The sequence below is a fragment of the Hemibagrus wyckioides genome, linkage group LG12, assembly GCF_019097595.1.
Source record: "Hemibagrus wyckioides isolate EC202008001 linkage group LG12, SWU_Hwy_1.0, whole genome shotgun sequence".
In the NCBI taxonomy this organism is placed as follows: Eukaryota; Metazoa; Chordata; class Actinopteri; order Siluriformes; family Bagridae; genus Hemibagrus; species Hemibagrus wyckioides.
In genome coordinates this window covers 6,113,899-6,129,553 of record NC_080721.1, presented here as the reverse complement: position 1 = coordinate 6,129,553, position 15,655 = coordinate 6,113,899, and the positions used below count along the sequence as shown (strand labels likewise).

General features: G+C 39.3%; 1 protein-coding gene and 1 long non-coding RNA gene across 3 annotated transcripts; both read right to left on the bottom strand.

Annotated features, from left to right (window-relative positions):
• Window positions 1-641: 641 nt before the first annotated feature.
• On the bottom strand, window positions 642-4,695 carry txnl4a (thioredoxin-like 4A). 2 transcript variants are annotated; one of them, XM_058404419.1, is made up of 5 exons: window positions 4,579-4,657; window positions 4,419-4,498; window positions 3,724-3,899; window positions 2,147-2,250; window positions 642-1,080 (listed from the first exon to the last, which is right to left on the bottom strand). In XM_058404419.1, exons 3-5 carry the CDS (start codon window positions 3,874-3,876, stop codon window positions 909-911), a joined length of 429 nt encoding a protein of 142 aa, XP_058260402.1. In that variant the 5' UTR covers window positions 3,877-3,899; window positions 4,419-4,498; window positions 4,579-4,657; the 3' UTR covers window positions 642-908. The 2 variants fall into 2 exon arrangements, with proteins under 2 accessions (XP_058260402.1, XP_058260403.1); XM_058404420.1 differs by lacking the exon at window positions 4,419-4,498 and having other exon boundaries at window positions 647-1,080; window positions 4,579-4,695.
• A 1,963-nt stretch (window positions 4,696-6,658) lies between these two features.
• On the bottom strand, window positions 6,659-11,955 carry LOC131362516 (uncharacterized). The gene is made up of 3 exons (XR_009206209.1): window positions 9,948-11,955; window positions 9,617-9,725; window positions 6,659-9,227 (listed from the first exon to the last, which is right to left on the bottom strand). It is a non-coding gene; the product is annotated as an uncharacterized LOC131362516 (long non-coding RNA).
• Window positions 11,956-15,655: the final 3,700 nt, after the last annotated feature.

Here is a 15,655-nt window from a genome sequence, read left to right as displayed (position 1 = left end):
TTCATGTGCATGTAAAGGCAGACGTCCCAGTTTTGGCCTGGCTCACAGTCTCCGCTCTAATTCATCCCAAAGGCGTTCTATCGGGTTGAGGTCAGGACTCTGTGCAGGCCAGTCAATTTCCTCCACACCAAACTCTCTCATCCATGTCTTTATGGACATTGCTTTGTGCACTGGTGTGCAGTTATGTTGGAACAGGAAGGGATCATCCCCAAACTGTTCCCACAAAGTTGGGAGCATGAAATTGTCCAAAAGTGAATAGCAAAACTAAATGACAAATATCTCCTTCGAAAACTTCATCATATAAACAATAAGACATTTTGTTGCATCTGTTGTGCAAAAACACATACAAAGGTTGGACATACAAATCCCTGTGTGAGACTTAGACACGCATAATCATGGAGCAACCAAGTTTATGAATTAAGCGGGGAAAGGAGAAAGCTCTGTCAAACATCTCTAAAACTTTAAAGAAATAATCTCTGTAGATTCTTATTATACCTTGCTGCATTGTGTGATGACTAGCGTCAAGTAAGTGTGAATGATATCCCACTATACCCATTTATTGTGAAATTCCTCTAATATTAGCTCAGAATGAGGGCCAGGGCAGCTGTTTGATTTAACCAAGCTGTAACACCACACACAGTTTCTCTGAAAACATTTATTCAAAAAAATAATGAAGAACTAGACATACGGTCACACAATTTCCTGATCATTGATGCAATAAAGAAAAACATTCTTAAATAAAATGGGGGAAAACAAACCACAAGTTATTAACACAATGGCAGGTCACTGCTGTATCCACATGAATATACAAGCTGTCCCAGTGAGTGTGAGGTGTCCATCCAGGGTAATGTAATGCCACTGAATACACTCGATAATATTTGTAAAGTAAGAAATAGACATATATAAAGTTAGTATCTGTATTTGGTTGAATAGTCTTTTGGAGACACCACAAGACCTCTTCCTTTCCGAGCTCCCCTGTAGACGGTCTCAATAATGTCTATCATCTCCTGTTTGTCCTCCATTGTCCAGTTGATCTTGTTGTTGTTACCAGTGCCCAAGTCAATCATGATGTGCTTGTTCCTGTAGAGAACAGCAGAAATAAGGGTTTAGTATATCAAGTGTCAAGTGACAGGTCACAACAGATCCGTTAAATCATCTCAGACAAAAGCCTGAATGGTCATACCTGACCGTCTTGTGTTATAGATGCGGAGTTAGATATACTGGTCAGGCAAACGCTAATACTGTTATAATAGTTGAAAAAAATATACCGTTAGGCTTGTGCTACGTTTCTACCAACAGCGATTCAACTTAAAGTGACCAGAGATCATGTAGCTTTCAAATTACAGCGAAATAAGCAAAAGCAACAGAAGGTGTATGGGGGTGTGTCTAGCAACTTGAGAAAAGTTGAACTTTATGCAAATATAAAGTGACTTGGTGCAGTAAATACGACAGAGTGTGGCAAAAACCGCACACTGCTTCTTCTTCATCTCGTATATATGATGCAGATGTACATATATGCTGATATGTATACAGAAAGAGCCTTGCTCAGGGGCCCGGCGATGGCAGCTTGGTGGTCCTGTGATCCTAATCACTAAGCCGACACCTTAACCACTGAGCCATCACTTCCCCTAGAACCTCCTGAAAACTATTTTGTCATCAATTTCAATGCTAGATGCTCCAACATTAATACTATAGCAACCAGTAGCAGGAACACTTACTGGGCATGATCATAAAGCTACAGCATGCAGAGACATTCTAGACCACTGTGTGTGTCTAACTTTGTGGCAGCGGTTTAAGGAAGGACCACATAGGTGTAGGTGTCCACATACTTTTGGCCATGTGGTGTCCATTTCCATTTCATTTGAAAGACTGTACAGCTTAAAACACTAATCGGAAATACTAACATCGGCATTGTATGTAGTTACATTTCATGTACATGTTTCTGTAAAAGTTGTATGCTCATCTTTTACTCTTGGAGTTAATGAAACAAAAAAGGGTGTCATGTTACCAAAAATCGTAATGTCCCGAGGGAACTCCTAAAGTAAAAGATGTACCTCTGACTGACACCACAGCCTTAATAGCTGGTGGTTGTTAAAATAATGGAAGGTGTCTGTTATTCAAGTACATGCATTTATTTCAAGCATACCTGAAGAAGAACATGACTGTGCAGGGGTCATACAATTCGTACATCTTGTTGAAATCCGGCACTTCGGTGATATCCACAAGGTAAATCACAGCAAAATTCTTGACCTGTGGGTTAACAGATAAAAAGATAAGCTTCAAATGAAAGAACCTATAGCAAAAATGTGTTTTTCACACATATATTACATCCACCTTGCAGTGTGTTTCCATAAGTGGAATTAAAATTTTATAAATATTTAAATGCATTAGGAAAATCCCTCATTTGACTGCTACACATTATAGGGATATAATATAGGGGTGGTTGTGGCTCAAGTGGTTAAGGCTCTGGTTCGTTGATCAGAAGATCAGGGTTCAAGTCGCCACTGTTGGGCTCTTGAGTAAGGCCCTTAACCCTCTTTGCTCCAGGGGCGCTGTATCATGGCTGACCCTGTGCTCTGACCCCAACCTCCAAGGATGGGATATGCGAAGAAAGAATTTCACTGTGCTGTAATGTATATGTGACAAATAAAGGCTATTTCTATATGGGTATGTTGGTGAACAACTTTACTATTCAACCTAAAGCACTGATTCACCTGTATAATGAATAAACTCTGAAGGAAGCACTAACTTAATCCTTAAAAATCCACCCTGAATGCCATCAGTATTTATTACTAATTGGCCACAGAAGATTTATTTTGTAATGAAACTATGAGCTAATTTGAGTCTCAGAACAATTATTTCGTTTTAACTGCACTGCATTCTGGTTTATTACAAGCCCACTATCTGCAGTCTCCACCAAAGTTTTGGGACACCCCTCCAAATCATTGAATTCAGGTGTTGTTTTTCAGGGGTTGGGCTCGGCCCCTTAATTCCAGTGAAAGGAACTCTTAATGCTTCAGCTTCATACCAAGACATTTCATGCTCTCAACTTTGTGGGAACAGTTTGGGGATGACCCCTTCCTGTTCCATCATGACTGCACACCAGTGCACAAAGCAAGCTCCATAAAGACATGGAGTTTGGTGAGTCCTGACCTCAACCTGATGGAACATCTCTGGGATGAAAAAGAGCGGAGACTGCAAGCCAGGCTAAAACTAGGTTGTCTGCCTTTACATGCACATGAATGTAATATGGAGTTGTCCCACCCTTTACAGCTGTAACAGCTTCAACTCTTCTAAGAAGGCTTTCCACAAGGTTTAGGAGTGTGTTTATGGGACATTTTTGACCATTCCTCCAGACATGTTGGCTGTCATCCCAAAGGTGTTCTATCAGGTTGAGGTCAGGACTCTGTGCAGGCCAGTCAATTTCCTCCACACCAAACTCGTTCATCCATGTCTTTATGGACCTTGCTTTGTGCACTGGTGTACAGTCATGTTGGAACAGGAAGGGGTCATCCCCAAACTGTTCCCACAAAGTTGGGAGCATGAAATTGTCCAAAATGTCTTGGTATGATGCTGAAGTATTAAGAGTTCCTTTCACTGGAACTAAGGGCCCGAGCCCAACCCCTGAATTCAATGATTTGGAGCGGTGTCCCAAAACATATGGCAATATAATGTAGTTCTTTCTTCTTTTTAAATCACAGTGTATGAGGTGCATTTAAAGACCTTTTCAGCAATGCTGTACAAAACTTCATCCATTTTCATGCATGTAGGGTCCCAGTCGTGGCCAAATCTTATAACAAGCACCCGGTCCTCTTCTGATAAAATAGCCTGGTCCACCTGCCAGCCATTATGGAGATGCGGAAGCATGTACGACATCTTGGCTGAAGAGGACTGTTTACCTAAAGGAAAAAACAAGACATTGTTCAATATAAAACAGCTGCTGGCTATTTGTGGTATTGGCATAAATCTGAGTGCTGTCTAAACACGGTGAAACAAATGACCGTAAGTGACTGCAGGTGAAATTTGACTGCGCGTATGTTCGGGGATTTACGGCAACCACCAGGCTTCAGCGGGGAGACTGTTGCTTTGTTTTGCTCATGCATATATCATTAGAAACGTTCAAATGTCTACTTAAATTAACTAGCTAACCCTAACCCTTTAACCTTTTTTAATCAACCTTAATATCCAAGAGAATTGACGTTAGCGATTTCATTTGCATCATTTTCTAGATTTCTAGAGCAAACTCCTTTCAGTTCATATATACGTAGTCTGAATTATTGTAAGTGACAGACCTTTTAAGTGTTCTGCATAATAAATTAACCTAAAATGTTTTTTTAAACAAAATTACCAACATATTATCCAAGGAAAAAGATATAGCGAATTAATAGAGCGTATGTAAACAGCGGTATAATGGATACCGTAAAACCCGGTACATAACCGCAGCAAGGTTTCTGTTGAGGCTGGGAGACAACCGTCCTGAAATTTCTAGAAGGTCTCTCTAAAAAAAAAACTATTTGTAGTCGTTTACGAAAATAATAATTCATACAGTTATCATCACGAGACATAAAGGACTCTTACCTTTAAGCAAAAGAAAGCAGAAAAACGCTTGTTTGCGCCTATATTCCTTTTGTTTAACGCCGAACAAATCGGAACCCAGCCGTTTTCAGACTGCAGCCGCGCTTTCAGGAAGTGACGTCGGCTTTAAACGAAGTAAAGCGTTTCAAACAGTGGCCCGTGCGCGTGACACCGCCTTTCTGTACGGGGTGAAAAGGCAGGATAAGGGGAACAGGCTTAGGATGTTTTGGAGGCAGATGAAGTGCATGGATAAAAGTATCTGTCCATATTTTTAAGGTGTTAAGTGTATTTTTTTATTATTATTATTATTTTGAGACTAAAAGGTTGTCTGTGCACCGACATCCATCAGTCATAAAGGATAACCGGGATTTTACTGTGAGCTCAGAAAAATAAAAGATCTTGCTTACTCAAATTTTCCAGAGACGATTTCATCTGTCCATTTTTCTTTATAGTTTAATAAGACATACGACATATAAAGAAGTGAAGATAGAACACAATATGGTTCTGACAGAAATGGAATCAATGAACTTGACTGGCCTAACCCGAGTCCTGACCTCATCCTGATAGAACACCTTTGGGATGAATTAAATCGGAGACTGTGAGCCATTCCAAAACTGGGATGTCTGACTTCACATGCACATGAATATAATATGGAGTTGCCCCACCCTTTGCAGCTATAACAGCTTCAACTCTTCTAGGAAGGCTTTCCACAAGGTTTAGGAATTTTTGACCATTCCTCTGGAAGCGCATTTGTGAGGTCAGGCACTGATGCTGGACGAGTAAGTTTGACGGCGTTAAGAGTTTTAATATGAATTTTCGATTTTTGGATCTGACGGAGCAAAATATACAAACAAGAAAATAAGAGAGCTGGACAGACTGAAGGACTAAAGTGCTGCTGCATCAATCTTTTTAGTTAGCGATGGAGCAAAGTCTAAATCCCATTGCACCACCATCAGTGGGTAATGTTAACTAAAACTAAACTAGACAATAAGGGCTGTTTTTCTTTGACACACTGTAAGCTCATGCAGTTTCTGTGGTATTAATAAATATATTGTCTATTACACACTGTAGTGTCAGGAATTCATTCAACTCATCCTCCTCATGTGGCCGCCACTCTTTAAGGCTCATTTCTCCAAAGTTTTCTTGCTTCTACCCAGACATCGATCCTTGCTGTGATAAATGTAAAAGTGGAGAGGTGTCCCTCATTCACATGTATTGAACATTTGGAAAAATTCTGGAGGGATTTGTTTCAAACCCTGTCTCACATACTGAATTGCAATCTTCAGCCAGACCCCCTGGTTTCTCTTTCTGGCTTTACTGGAGAGCATGATAGACATCTAACCCCAGCTAAACATCAATTATTGTCCTTTGCATTCCTCCTGGCCAGGCGTTCTCTTTTATTTATTAAGTGGAAGGATGCCACCTCACCTACCCAAACCAGGTGGCTCAGAGATATAATGTCCTGTTTGTCCTTGGAGAAGATTCATTCCTCAATCCGTAATTCAGGCTTGAAATTTCATCAGGTGTGGGAGCTCTTCCTTCACTTTTTTTCATATAGTTTAATCCCCCCTTTAATTTGATTGGTTGGTTTTCACGTGTATGGATTTTTTTGTTTTCATTTTTCCCCCTGAGTCTACTGAATGAAGGACATCAAATTATTACAGGACATTACAGGACATCAAATTATGACACTGTAACTTACCACCCTTAGTTCTTACTTGGCTACAGTAGTGCAGATTCAAACAGGTTACGAAGTCTCTTGAACAAATGTGTTTCTCAGTATAATCTAATATAATACTCCTAATGTTATGTAGTCCTAGTTACACAAGTGCAAGCAGAACTCTTTAGCGTTATTTATACAGATTATGTTTATTTGAGACAGAACTGGAATACAACTGTCCAGAATCTATATCACAAACCTTGACAATGAAAAGTATTAAAATATACAACTATAACCACAAAGAAGCCTTTGTACAAGTGTTTGCTGAAAATGAAGCAAGAGTTGTAAGACTGCATCATTCTGGAAGGTGTCTTCGATAATGTGCCATGTGAAATGAATACAAACTAAAACAGAACATGGACCAAAAATAGTAATTTATTTCAGATTTAAACCTCACAAACAAACAAACAAACAAATAATTATTAAGGACAAAGCTAGCAACAGAGCCAATGCTAGTATAATTTTATCACAGATCCCTAGCAGGTGTAGGCTGACCTAAGTTTAAACATGACGCAAGTCGACTGTGGCACTGACAAATGCTGACTAGACGGTCCACTTACTCTCTCACCAGTTCTGCAAGGAGTGGGCAAAAATCCCCAAAGACAGATGTGAGAGACTGGTCAGTGGTTACAGAAGACGTTTGGTTGAAGTAATGGCTGCAAAAGGAGGTGCCACAAGCTACTAAATAAAAGGCTTCACTTACTTTTGCACAAACAATAATTCAAACTTTCTTGTATTTTACTCGCAAAATTCCCTCTAAATAAACATATGCAATTGATCAACATACATCTGACATTTAATTTATAAAAATCAGGTGATGATAAAATAAGAAAATCAAGGTAAAACAACAGAAAAGCTTGAACAGCCCAAGGGGTTCACAAACTCTTTCAAGCAGCACTGTATATAATATATATATATATATATATATATACAGTATATATATATATTTTCTTATTTTATCACCACCTGCTTTTTATAAATTAAATGTCAAGATATATACAGTATCTCACAAAGTGTCTACACCCCTCACATTTTTGTAAATATTTTATTATATCTTTTCATGTGACAACACTGAATAAATGACAACACACAGTCAACACACAGCCAAGTCTAAACCGTTGGCAACAAAAGTGACTACACCCCTAAGTAGAAATGTCCAAATTGGGCCCAATAAGCCATTTACCCTCCCCGGTGTCATGTGACTCGTTAGTGTTACAAGGTCTCAGGTGTGAATGGGGAGCAGGTGTGTTAAATTTGGTGTTATCTCTCTCACACTCTCTCATACTGGTCACTGGAAGTTCAACATGGCACCTCATGGCAAAGAACTCTCTGAGGATCTGAAAAAAAGAATTGTTGCTCTACATAAAGATGGCTTAGGCTATAAGAAGATTGCCAAGACCCTGAAACTGAGCTGCAGCATGGTGGGCAAGACCATACAGCGGTTTAACAGGAAAGGTTCCACTCAGAACAGGCCTCGCCATGGTCCACCGAAGAAGTTGAGTGCACGTGCTCAGCGTCATATCCGGAGGTCGTCTTTGGGTATGAGTGCTGCCAGCATTGCTGCAGAGGTTGAAGGGGTGAGGGGTCAGCCTGTCAGTGCTCAGACCATATGCCGCACACTGCATCAAATTGGTCTGCATGGCTGTTGTCCCAGAAGGAAGCCTCTACTAAAGATGATGCACAAGAAAGCCTGCATACAGTTTGCTGAAGCAGACTAAGGACATGGATTACTGGAACCATGTCCTGTGGTCCGATAAGACCAAGATAAACTTATTTGGTTCAGATGGTGTCAAGTGTGTGTGGTGGCAACTAGGCGAAGAGTACAAAGACAAGTGTGCCTTGCCTACAGTCAAGCATGGTGGTGGGAGTGTCATGGTCTGGGCCTGCATGAGTGCTGCCGGCATTGGGGAGCTACAGTTCATTGAGGGAACCATGAATGCCAACATGCACTGTGACATACTGAAGCAGAGCATGATCCCCTCCCTTCAGAGACTGGGCCGCAGGGCAGTATTCCAACATGATAACGACCCCAAACACACCGCCAAGATGACCACTGCCTTGCTAAAGAAGCTGAGGGTAAAGGTGATGGACTGGCCAAGCATGTCTCCAGACCTAAACCCTAAGGTGGGGGAGCGCAAGGTCTCTAACATCCACCAGCTCTGTGATGTCATCATGGAGGAGTGGAAGAGGACTCCAGTGGCAACCTGTGAAGCTCTGGTGAACTCCATGCCCGAGAGGGTTAAGGCAGTGCTGGAAAATAATGGTGGCCACACAAAATATTGACTTTGGGCCCAGTTTGGACATTTCCACTTAGGGGTATATATATATGTACTCAGTACTGTATCTATTGCACCAATTCACTAAACTACAAACAGCTGTAGGAAAGACATTTACATTTGCAATATTTACTGTCCCGTTTCACCCAAATGAGGATGGGTTCTCTGTGAAAAGGGACTAACTGGTGTCATCAACACAAATCAGTGTTGATTGGATGTGATGAATAGGATGTGATGAAATGAGGTTAATAAGCGTCTGTAATAAGCATCCAGGTATAATCCTAAAAACGTTTAAAAAAAAAAAAAAAAAAAAGTGATGTCCTCTTGGATCTGATGCCTCGGTGTCATTCTGTCATTTATATGTTGCTGATAGTCCTGTTGAAGTATCGTGCCCATGACAGCTGGACAGCTGGATCGTTAGGTTACAAAACCTGTGGGACCATTTGGTTTCTCCTGAACTTGAAGGAGAATAAGCCCCTCCACCACAGCAAGGTGTGGTCCCAATAGGGAGGTTTGAATCATTCATATAATGCCTCTAGGCAAAAAAAACCTTGTTATAAAATGCTGAAGCAAATTCAGCTTCCAAATGAGAAAACAGCAAACCCCAGCGATGAGGGTTATGATGTACAGGGTCCAGCAGGTTTTGGATTCTGAAGCTGCAATGCCATTGAGAAAGTATTACAGTTATTTCACAGTCATCACAACACACTTTATCAAGATTTATACCTTGAAACCTTTCCAGAAGGTTAAATGTTAAATAGATCCGACAGTGCAGAGTGTATTAAGTGAAAGTGACCCTTTTTCCCACTTATTTTTTCCACGCTTATTTTCAATAACAACAATGCCAATGACTCGAGGCATGTATTAGCATTTGAACTGTTCTTATGAAACATACAGATTACATTATTAGATTATTAACACACTGTTACAAATCAACATTAGGATAAACTCAAAACCTTACAGTGTAATAACTAGATATAGATTAGGTAACTTTTATTTGCTATTACTGTAAACGCCACATAAAATGAGAAAAATTGATGGTGACCTGCTCCACGTGAAGTTTGTAGGTTTTGGATTAGCATCTGCTTCACACTGAAATTCACGAGTTTCCCCTTGATCACCTGCCGAAATAATATAAACCACCTGAGGAGGATCTGAGAGAAAAAATAAAAAGAAACATTAAAACTTTACACAATGTTCTGTTTCATTCTTCATTAGCATCCGAGATTCATTTTGCTTTGTATTACTGGTTCTTTCATCGTTCATTTTCAGAGTAATTAGAATTAGAAGTGAATTAGAAACTTGTTTAAACGAACAAAAATATACTTTTGATGATTATAAGTTTCTGCATACGAATAAAGAACTTGGCATCTTACAGTGAACATTCAAAGTGTAGCTCAGTTTCAGTTTCTCCTTCAGACCAGGGTGTGTAACTACACACTGAACCTTCTTCTGGTTTAGATCTTTGGTTGCATTTCTAATCAGGCCGCTTTTAACAGTGTATCTTCCTTCAGAGGCCACAGTGACAGAATTTTGTACCTTCACCGATTTGTTTAAAACACCCAGACTCCAAGACAATTCTGATGCAGGCTTTGCATTGGCGGCAGTGCAGGTTGCTAAAACCACATCAATGTCACCAGCAACAGCAGGAACATCAGTGCTCACACTGACAACAGGAGGAACTAAAAAAAAACATGAACAAATCAAAAATGTTGTTCAACAAATCCACATTCTGTAATGTCTTTCATTAATATGCATGTCTGACCCTGATTATTCATGCAATTTAGTACATGGTTTTATTTTACTCTATGTGGCTGGATCCTGTAATGGATACCTAGTTTTACATAGAAAATGGTGGGATCCCATTTGAGTTTGGCTCCTCTGACATCTAGGCACAACCTTACTCATCAGGAATATAAATCTACAGCTGGATTTTTTCCTATAGCTACTTTGTGCCATTGTTAAAAGCTATCTATGGTTAAAAGCAATTTGTACCCCATATGATACATTTGAGACACCGGTGCTTAAGAAATAATGAAATGTATTTCATCTACTTCGTGGTCGAATTACATAATTCATATTCAATAGGATTCCAGTATGGTGGATGATACGTTTTCCGATACTGCAAATAAATACGAAGATGTGCCATCAGGTTCCATTTTCAACCGATTAAAACATTCAACAATATAAAAGTACCATGAATAAAATGATGGTATTTGCACGATTCATTCATACTCCAGGTCAAAAAAGTTTAACACACAAGCCTTTTCCTATTCTAGCAGTCTTGTCAATCACACAGCTGTATGTAGGTCTAGATGTGATTTTTGTATTGTTTATATATTTACTGTATTAACGCTGATGTATTTGCCAATAAAACAACACAGTTTTTAAGCTGATGATATCCTAAGTCTGTGACCTATTGAACCAGTGTTAATGTATTCATTGATAGAGACTTCTAAGCACTTTTGTACGTCTGGATGAGTGTGTTTGCCAAATGCCAGAAATGTAATGAAAATGTATTTCACACATTTTGGCACATTAGGCACTAAATGTACTCGCAAACACCAGAGCTTAAAGATTTGTGGGAAACTTCTGGCTAGAGATGGCACCTTCAGTGTGGAAAATAGAGGCCCAGCCGATTCCCACAGAAATAATTAACCTCCTAAGACCTGAGCTTGCATTTTAGATTTCTTCTACCTATTTGGGGTTAGGAGGAACCAATAAATATAATAACCAGATATTATCTTTGAACAGGAAGCCACTTCCTTTGTGTACAACAGGTTCCAGGTACAAAGAATGAAGTATTATGGTGCACACAGCTTCGATGGATGCAACTGTAATCATCTTAAGCTCTCTCTAAAATTCACTGAGGAATTTCTGAGTATGGATGGACTATTAGCATGATCAGGCAAATTTGCACTAATTTGATTAAGTCAAGTTATATAGACTACCAAATTATGTTAGGGCTAATTTTTGTGATGATATTCAGGGAAACCATTTAATCAAATATCTAATCAGGATAGTACATAACAAAAATACAACATATTGTAAACATGCCAGGGGAAGTCCACTCACCACCAGCCATACACTGTTTCACTGAAAGCTCAGTATTCGGTGCTCAAAACAGAACTGACCCATTAGTATCCTATCTCCCAGTCTGACCTATTGTTGGAAAGCCTACTATTTTACTTGTTTTGTAGGACTGGACTGAGTCTCTGTTTAAAGACCACAGTTTCACAAAGAGATTGTTCTTCTCTGCCCAGCACAACCAATTTTTTAACTTCTCTGCTCTTTCATTTAATTGGTTTGCAGTTTGAGATTCATTTTATTCGAGTTGGGCAGAGTCATAAAAATGCTAGAGGGTAAATGCGTTTCCATACATTGTATACAGCATACCTTTTTATACCCCTTGGCCTCTCTGTAGAACAATAGAAAATGTTGACCAGGTGGTACTATCTATCTATCTATATATATATATATATATATATATATATATATATATATATATATATATATATATATATATATATATATATATATGTGTGTATGCAGGAAGGTGTAAGTGGGGGGAAAAAAACAAAATACAAAATTGTATACTCTGAATGTTATTTCCTAAACATCTATGAATTTATCAAAATATCTACAAAGAATTTTACCTTGTATCGTGAGACGAACTTCTGCTTCATAAGATCCACTTGGAAATACATTGAAGAGGCAGGTGTAGATTCCTTCATCTAATATAGTAAGATTATGTAGAAGAATTGAACCGTCCAGTCCTGTGTAGCTCCCTGCAAATCTTACTCGATCCCTCAATCCGTTTATATATTCCTGTTTGCCACCTGATGTGATAACCAAAAGATCTGTAATAGATGGCTTTTCCTTTGTTCACCTTTGCCACCTAATACTTGTCAGCAGAGGCTCTGCTGTCTCGACCACTTGACAGAACAACTCTGCATCATCTCCTGCTGTCACAGTCACATCCCTACCAATGACCCTTATGGCTGTATTTAAAAAAAGGGGGGGGGGGTATTTTAATAATGTAATTATTATATATGAAATATGAACTATGATGTTTACACCATGAGAATGTTGTTGTTTTCCTCCAGAGAGCTTACTCTGCATTGTGCACCTCTACTGTGCAGTGAACCAATCAGAATTCCAGTGAATGCTTACTGGTTACTTAAGTCTGAGCTTGTACCATGTAAGGTTTACTTTTCTTCTAGGAGTTTTAGTAAAGGTGTCAGAGCAATTTTGTCTCGAGTAATGTGATTCTAGTCTGTGCTTTGGCTGGGTCAGTCATGGACGTCCAGAAACTTGTACCATAGCCATACCAGTGTTGTCTTTGCTGTGTGAATTGGCTGACTGTCATTCAGAAAGTGGGGCAACTTCATATTAATGCCCATGCTTTTGGAGCATATGTCCACCAAGTTCACATACACCCACCAATCACTTTATTCGATACAACTGTTCACTTATAGTTATCCAATCAAATGGCAGCAGTGCAATACATACAATCACACAGGCGCAGGCCGGTAGCCTCCAGTAACGTTCACATCAACCATCAGAATGGGGAAAAAATGTGTGATCTCCGTGCTTTTGAGCATTGCATGACTCTTATTGGCAGACAGGCTGGTCTGGATATCTCTGTAACTACTGATCTCCCCAGATTTTCACACACAACTGCATTTAGAGATTACTAAGAATGGTGCAATAAAGAAAAAAACATCCAGTGAGCAGCAGTTCTGCAGATGGACTGAATAGACAGGAAGAAAGCAGTAACAGGGTGGGAAGTGTCAGTGATTCCGGAAGCGATCTGGAAATGGAGGAAGAAGCAGTGGGAAGTGGAAACGGAGGGAGCGGAGGCAATGAGTGGAATATAGTTGAAAACAGGGGGGGGGGGGGAACTGGGGTCAGGTCTCAGATTCTGACAGTGAAAAAGGAAAACACCAAATTAGGAGAAGAATGGAAGAACACAAGGTATTGATAAAATTTAACTCTGAGCCTATATCTGCAATAAATCCATTCAAGTTAATTAAAGAGATCAATGACGAGATAGGACAGATTCACAGTGCTAAAACGCTGAGAGATGGGAATCTGTTAATGTTTTGCATAGACAGCCGGCAGCAAAAAAGGCGCTTGGGCTAATGATGATACTAGAGCTGGGTAAGAGGAGTGATATCTGGAATTCCGACTGATATGTCAGCAGAAAGAATTGAAAAGAAAATCTCAGGAGCAGTAGTAAAGGAGGTGAGAAGCCTTTATGTAAAAGTTAAAGAAAGGAAGGAAAGCCTATCAGTGATGGTTCTTTTTGATGAGGAAAAACTGCCTGTAAAGCATAAACCTGGGCTATATGAGGTTTGACCATATGTACCTCCCCCGTTAAGATGTTATAAATGCCAAAGATATGGACATGTAGCGGCAGTCTGTAGAGGAAAGCAAAGATGTGCAAGATGTGGAGGGTAACATGATTATGGTAAATGCGAACAAGTCCTAAATGTTGTAATTGTGGGGGACAGCATAGTGCAGGGTACAGAGGATGCCAGGAGAGACAGAAAATGGTGAAGGTACAAAATGTCAGAGTAGGAGAAGGATTATCATATGCAGAGGCCCTGAAGAAAGTTGAAAAAGAAACGAGAGCCAAAGATAATGGAAAGAGCTGCAACTAAAGGCGTGGAAGAAACTGAGAGAAATCCACTGGAGGTGGACAAAATTTCATTCATAGCAGAAGTAGTCAATTTTCAGCTCAAACAGATAGCAGGACTGAGAGAATTAAAATTATTGTGAAAGCAGCAGAAAAGTATGTGAGATTAGAAGGAATCAGTATGGAGATAGTAAATGAAAGACTTAAGGCACAAGTAGGAAACTCCCAGACCTGTTGTGGCTATTAATGGCCCTGACAATAATACAATTGAATGCAAGAAGTTTGATTGCAAACGGGCAGGAATTTAAGAATTTCATCATAAATCAAGATAAATGTCCAAACATAATCTGTGTTCAGGAATCCTGGCTTAAACCATACTTAAATTTCACACTTCAGGGATATATTGCAATTCGTAGAGGCAGACAAGGTGGAAATGGTGGGGGAATAGTCACTTTTATCAAACAAAATACCAGTGGTGGAGGTAACAAATTACAACTACTCACGTTACTGTAATTAAGTACATTTTTTGGGTATTTGTACTTTTAAGAGTATATTTTTAAGTCTGTAATTTTACTTGTACTTAAGTACAAATTAAGCCAAGTAATTTACTTCGTTACTTTTAAAATCCCAGTTCGTTACTGAGTACACCTGCAGTTTGAATTAATATTTCAACCAATGACCGGCATTTCGGTAGCCAATAAAAATATCTGTTTATAAAATGATAGCAGTGCGCTATTATGATAATCATCATGCAAATTACAAGCACATTTATCATCATTGTAATACAGACTGTATTAATTAATTCCTAGTTAATATTGCTAAATTGTTTTTAATTGTTAATTGCTGAACTTATCAGAGCCCTGCAAAATGGCCTGCAGAAACATTTTGGACAGATGATGGAGGATCCAGAGCTGGCTGCTGCTGCAGTCCTCTTACCCAAATTCAAGACCTCCTGGACTGACAAACCTGATATAATAGAGGCTGGTAAGTTCAAATTTACATTATCCAGTTTGTTGCTATGGCTGCACATCTGTATAAGTGTGTATACTTTATTACATCTCAGTCAAGGCAAACCTAAAATGTTACAGGACTCAACAAAATATTAAAGTATTTAGCTGGATCTGTGATTTAATTTATTTAAGTGTGGGTATTTAAAAATACTGATATAAATTTGAGTATTTGTGTTCCAATTACAGCCTTAAAATACTTGAAAAATCATCTTGAAACCACGGAGCATGAAGGTGAGCATCAGCAAAGAGATTTCTTCGCCAGACCACTCTATACAAATTTGCAAAGTCCGGTTGGGCTTGATGGTTACCTTGCATGTGCTTTGGACAGCATGGATCTGCTTCACTCCTTCCCAGCCATCAAGAAACTGTCTATAAAGTTAAATACAGCTCTGCCTGCCTCAGCTGCATGCGAACGGCTTTTTCGCTGTGCTGG